The sequence below is a fragment of the Gopherus flavomarginatus genome, chromosome 4 (assembly GCF_025201925.1).
Source record: "Gopherus flavomarginatus isolate rGopFla2 chromosome 4, rGopFla2.mat.asm, whole genome shotgun sequence".
NCBI lineage: Eukaryota > Metazoa > Chordata > Testudines > Testudinidae > Gopherus > Gopherus flavomarginatus.
In genome coordinates this window covers 131,823,452-131,829,451 of record NC_066620.1, presented here as the reverse complement: position 1 = coordinate 131,829,451, position 6,000 = coordinate 131,823,452, and the positions used below count along the sequence as shown (strand labels likewise).

Below are 6,000 nucleotides of genomic sequence, written 5' to 3'. Positions count from 1 at the left end.
ACACTCCTCCCTTCTCAATCTCAGGAACAGAGACATGCCTAGCCCCATACTTCACACTTAAACACCTTCTCACCGCTCGTTCCCCTTATGCCCCTCACACCACACACACTTCTGCTTTCCCCGAGTCGCTCTCGCTCGCAGTCCCATGCCTGTTTCCCCACTCACACGGCTCTCTCTGGGCGGGCTGCTCTGGAGGGTGGAGTCGAACAGGCCGAGACGAGTTGACAGGCAGGTACGGTATCCAATGGGAGTTGGGAGAATGCGGGGCCGAGAGGCGCCTGTCCAATAGCCGCGCTCGGCGGCCAGTTCCCTGTTACCTGTGCGGGTATAAAGGCGGCTGCGTGCGCGGCGCCCCCTCGCTTACACAGTATGGCCGGCGACATTAGCTAGCGCTCGCTCTACGCTCTTCTCTGCAACAGGGGAACACACGGAATACAAGGAACCGAACCGCCTCGCCTGCCCCGCGCCCGCCCGCCCGGACTGTAACCCCTGCGCTCACGCCGCAGCCGCCGCGCACCCGGGCGGTTTCGCTGCTGTTGGTTTTGTTGAAGAGTCACATAACGTTATCTCCTGGAAGGTGACTCGCGGCCGGGGACCCGGCGGCGGCGCGGCCCGTGCAGCAGCAGCAGCCGCCGGGGCGGCCGCCGGGCTGGGGTTAATTTCTGTGGTTGTTGGTTGCCGAGTTGTCGCGCCATGGAGGAGAACGGTGCACACTTCTTCGAAGGGACCGAGAAGCTGCTGGAGGTGTGGTTCGCCCGGGAGCAGCCCTCGCCGCAGGAGCCGCACCAGAGCAAGGGGTCCGGCGATCTCCGCACCATCCCCAGGTTGGCGCGCTGGGGACGGGCGCAAGGGAACCGGAGGGGGCCGCGAGCCGCTTCGGGGTGCGGTTGGGCTGGGGGGAGGGGCGCGCCTGTCGCTTTTCCGGGTGAGGCTCTGGGGAGGGCGGGGAGCTGTAACCGTCCCCCGGCCTGAGGCGCGGCCTGTGCGTGCCCGGGGTGCCGGCCTGGCTCCGAGCCACGGCCGGCCTCACGCGGAGTGTGACCTTCCCCTGCCCTCCAGGGGCCCCGGGCAGCGCCTCGCTCGCAGCCTGCCCGCGGCGCGGTCCCGCTGGCTCTAGGAGAGCGCCCCCGGGCCCGGCGAAGGTGTTAGTCAGTGACCGGGCTCTGCGCAGGAGCCATGACACCCACCTCCACCGCGTGGAGCCCGTAGGGCCCTGCTGGCAACATGTGGCGACGGGGCAGGGGTGTAGCGGGGGCAAGTATCGCAGTGCTGCCCGCGGCCCGGCTCACGCGGAGGGGCCGCAGCTGCAGAGGCTGCTGCCCTGTGCGCACCCGCGGTTTGAGTCCGGATTCGGCCGGCGCCTAGCCCTTCCCCTGATAACGAAACCCAGGAGGGAGCCGCTTTTATGGCGGGGTCCCCTGCTGCCAAGCGACCGGACTGAGGAGTAAGGGGTGAGCTACCCGTAGACCGGCGTGGGCTGTCACCTGTGTCCAGACCCTCATAAGAGTGCGTATCCACTACTTTCCTCCGCCCACAGAGCCTGCAGTAGGGAGGGGGCGATCGTGTCGTCTTCCTTTGCTGCGGAGGCAGGCCTTGGGGGTTGCCTCATGATGGGTATCGCAGTAGCTCCAACTCTAATGCGTAGAGCGGATTCAGATAGTCTCCCTCCCCCGCACGAGCTATTAATCCGTGGGGATCCCTTGTCTGTGGTTGTGGCGCAGTGGGGCGGTCTGGCAGGCGGTAGGGAGTAGCCCCCTTCCAATGCTGAAGTGTGGCTGGAACCACGATTACACGTGAGTTTCCTGGCTCTTCCTTCCCCATGTCTCCTCTTCCCCCCTCCCCCCCCCCAATCGGACTCCCTTTCCTATCCCATTGACAAATTCAAGCCAATGAGGTTTGGGTCTGGGGCTGTCGCCCAATGGGCATTTCAGGAATGTGCTGGCGCTTCTTCCACCCTCATTCATGCAGGGGGGAGGAGAAGGCTGGGTCTCTCCTGTGCACGTGCTTCTAACTACTCTGCCTGACGTGGTAAGAACGGCGTCTCTGAGCTGTGGCTGCTCTGTTTTGTTAGTGCAGTATCTAAGACAAACCTGCTGGGGCACAGGTCTTTGATTAAAAAAGTGTTGGGTGTGACAGGAGGTTTCTGCTACTCTAGGTTGTCTCACCAGTGCAGTGTTGTGTTGCCTGGGGAGGGGTGTCTGCCAAGAGTTGCACATCTGTAGTCTTTGAGTGCTTGGACTGTAAAGGTGGTTAGCAGAAGGCTCTTCCACTGAAGTGTTGCCTTCAGATGCTGGAGGTCAGAAGGAAATTAAAATTGTGAATCTTAGTTGTAGATATGTATTTTTAATTTCAAACTTGTGTTTAGTACTGTAGAATGAGCGTGGAAAAAAGCTTCTATGTAGTTTACATACACATCTCCATTTGCCTGAACTAAACAGTAAGAGAAGTAATGCTACATGTGCACCAGATCTCTGAATATATCCAAGTTGTTTATACATATATTTAAATAGTGGCACAAAATATATTGAATACTGTAAACCATCCCTGTTTTGAGGTGCTTATGGTCTTAAGGGGAAAAGGCGGATAAAGCATCAAAGCGGAGTGGTCAGGATAACTGGCACACCTTAGTTCTATGGCTATCTTCCTAACTTCCTTTCCATCTAGCAATTATTGGTTGGCAAATTTCTTTCATATTGCAGTAGAAGCAGGTCTTAATAATTTGAATCACAGGAAGCATTGCAGATCAGCTCAGGAAAGGCATCCCATGTTCAGAGGGCAGCAGAAATGGTATTGGAAGAATTGGATTGATTGTATCCAGGCTAGCATCCTGGGTGCAGAAAAGCTTCTGATTTGGAAAACATACTATCAAGCTCTTTGGAGTAGCTCACAGGTCAGTGTGCCTACCACAGGGCAGACTGTCAAGAAGTAGGGCAAAAATACCGAATTGGTTGAGAGTTCTATACTTGAGTTTGCACTTACTTGGTGAAACCCAAGTACGCAGCTGAACCATGGAGTCTCAGACCCCTTGACTACTCTGGTCTGTTTTGCCAGCCAGGCAAACTTACTTTGTGATGGTCCCTTGCATCAAAAATCACGATATTCAGGTTGCTCCTAGTCCCAAAGGATCAGTCATCCTTGGTCAGTTGCACCTTAGACCTCATACCAAAGACAACACTTGGTAGCCAATCATATAATCAACTATTTGAATAGTTATTAACTAAGAAAAAGAAATAACTTAGGTTAAAGCAGGTAAACATACATGCACAAATGAGTTGGTTTTAGGTTTCCTCTGGCAAGATACAAGGTTTCCTGAATTGCAGTTCCCTTTACTCCATGGCAAGGTTTCTGTGTCCTGTCCCTCATAGTCCATTTGGGGCATGCAAGGGTACTGACTTTCAGTGCTAGCTGGGCATGTAAGTGCTCTTAGTGCCTTGGAAAATCTCACCTTTAAAATAGAACAGTAAAACTAATTAAACCAGTGCAAGTTGTATGTAGAGAAGGGCTTGTTTGCCAGATCTATAGCTCTAGAAGTATGGAGACAGAGGCCTAAAACTTAAACTATTAAGAAAATAGGCACACTTATTTGTATGGTTTATTTTCTTCAGTTGCATCAAATGGAGAGGAATTATATTCTGACTTTTCCTTGTCTGTTCAATAGCCACTCTGCAACAGGGTGAATTTGATTTAAATCACTAGTCAGGAAGACTCAATCATGGATTTCTACCTAAGAGCAGCAAAGAGTCCTGTGGCACCTTACAGACTAACAGACATATTGGAGCATGAGCTTTCGTGGGTGAATACCCACTTTGTCGGATGCATGCATCCAACGAAGTGGGTATTCACCCACGAAAGCTTATGCTCCAATATGTCTGTTAGTCTGTAAGGTGCCACAGGACTCTTTGCTGCTTTTACAGATCCAGAATAACACGGCTACCCCTCTGATATTTCTATATAAGAGTGCATTCTTGTTGATTGTTAAACCTTAATGCATATTCTTCACAACTCAGATGTGTACCTTTTAAAATTAAACCTACAGTATAGGTTTTCAAGTGATCTACTTTGAAAACTTTTCAGATTCATTTTCTGATATAGCTGTAAAACTAATAGGTTATTTCATTTACTAAGGGTAATTGAAGCAGATATTTATGAAGTCACTGGGAGGTGAACTATCTCCAATTCAACAGGTTAATCATTAATATTTGGATAATTTTCTTTCTGTGCTATTGTTAGGAGGAGAACATTACTGGACAGATTTTTAAATTGTTTTATTTAACTAGAATAACATTATGTATTTTGGATTTTTTCTTCAACAGCAAGCACATTTTAACAAAACAAGCATGCATTTGAGTTTAAACATTCAAATTTTTTAAAATCAGGTTTGTTTTTGTTAATGGTTAACTGAAATAGTTAAATGAAATATTTAAAAAAAAATTAGAGACTGTCAGCCAGGTCAACATGAGAAACTCAGTCGTCTTCACCTTCATTTTCCTGTTCATAACCTGAAAAAGAAAAACAAGCTTTCCTGCTTTTTCAGGTCCAAAATGATTTCTCAATTTGGAATGAATTAGTCCAAAGGAAGAAAATATTCTTTCTACACCAGCAGACCACTTCAATGGTCTCTAAATCCAAGTGCTTAAGTGAATTCCACCAGTTCACTGGTGTGACTTTCTTTAAAACATCATCAGCAAATGTATATTTCTTGAATAGTTCTTATTCCCAAACTGGGTCTCTTTTATGGCCTGCTGCCATTATAGGTTTTTCCTTCTAATGAGTATGGTATGGTAGATCTCAGATCTAGGATGGCTACACTCAGAAAGAAGATGATTTTTGAAATATGCTGCTCAGTTACTTTTGTTTCTGCTGCCTGTTCCCCCTTTCTCACATTATCTCCAGACTACTTCTTCTTGTGCAGATTTATTCCACCCCCAACAATCTTGCACTTCTATAGAGAAGTAAGAGATTGACTCTGTACGCAAATTTGTGAGGGACGATAGGGTTGAGGTCTGTTGTTTCTCATCCATCCATCAACTCACCCGCATTTTTGCTGTTATCAAACATGTTATCTCAAGACAAATCCACAATTTGAGAACTGCAAAACTAAGCATCTCTGGTATCTTCTAGACTGAACACTGACTCCCACGTAGATAGAAAAATTAACCTAAATAATCTATACAGAAGCCCCTGGAGCCCCCATAAGATTGGGTCCCTAATCCATGAACTATTGGAACTCATTTACAAAATTTTTCTTAAACATTACATGAATATATTGTCTCATACTATAGAATTAGAATTAATAATCCCTATTCCATTATATGAATTTGAGATCTTTGAGCTATAATGTATCTTAATTAAAACTATCTGTAGATGGATTTTTCCTCAAAAAGCATTTTATCAAAGAAATCCAATTTAAATAAAGATTTTATTGTTTAAAAACGTTTTTATCCACCCTACTCTGCAATCTATTTTAAGTACATACTATACTCTTCATTTTTCTCCATAAACCTATAGTAGTAAAGATAAGAACATAAGAATGGCCCCACTGGGTCAGACCAAAGGTCCATCTAGCCCAGTATCCTGTCTTCTGATAATGGCCAGTGCCAGGTAAACCAGAGGGAATGAACAGAAGAAGTAATCAAGTGATCCCTCTCCTGTTGCTTATTCCTAGCTTCTGGGAAGCAGAGGCTAGGGACACCATTCCTACCCACCCTGGAATCCAGAGGAACCCTGTGATCCAGAATAATTTTTGAGGTTTATTTTATTAATTGCAGAATGATATATTCATGCATATAACTTTGGGAAGTCATTTCTAAATATGGTTCATTGCTTTTCAAGGAATTCAGAGCCTATTAAAGCTCATTTTTACTTATGAAATCATAGCTACTGACTGTATTTTGAACAGCCACTCAGTTGTCTCACTTTTTAAAATGTAATCAGAGATTTAAGAACACCTATGCTTTGATCCATGGATCTTAATTACCATGAGATCTGGAAGAAAATAAG

The 6,000-nt window shown here is 47.0% G+C and overlaps 1 protein-coding gene across 1 annotated transcript in view; it reads left to right on the top strand.

Moving 5' to 3' along the window:
• Nucleotides 1–356: 356 nt before the first annotated feature.
• Nucleotides 357–6,000, top strand: part of AMD1 (adenosylmethionine decarboxylase 1) — a 50,427-nt gene continuing 44,783 nt past the window's right edge. The window contains exon 1 of the mRNA XM_050951426.1: nucleotides 357–824. Within this exon, the coding sequence (XP_050807383.1) occupies nucleotides 694–824 (131 nt within the window). The 5' untranslated portion in view covers nucleotides 357–693. The remainder of the gene's footprint in view (nucleotides 825–6,000) is intronic.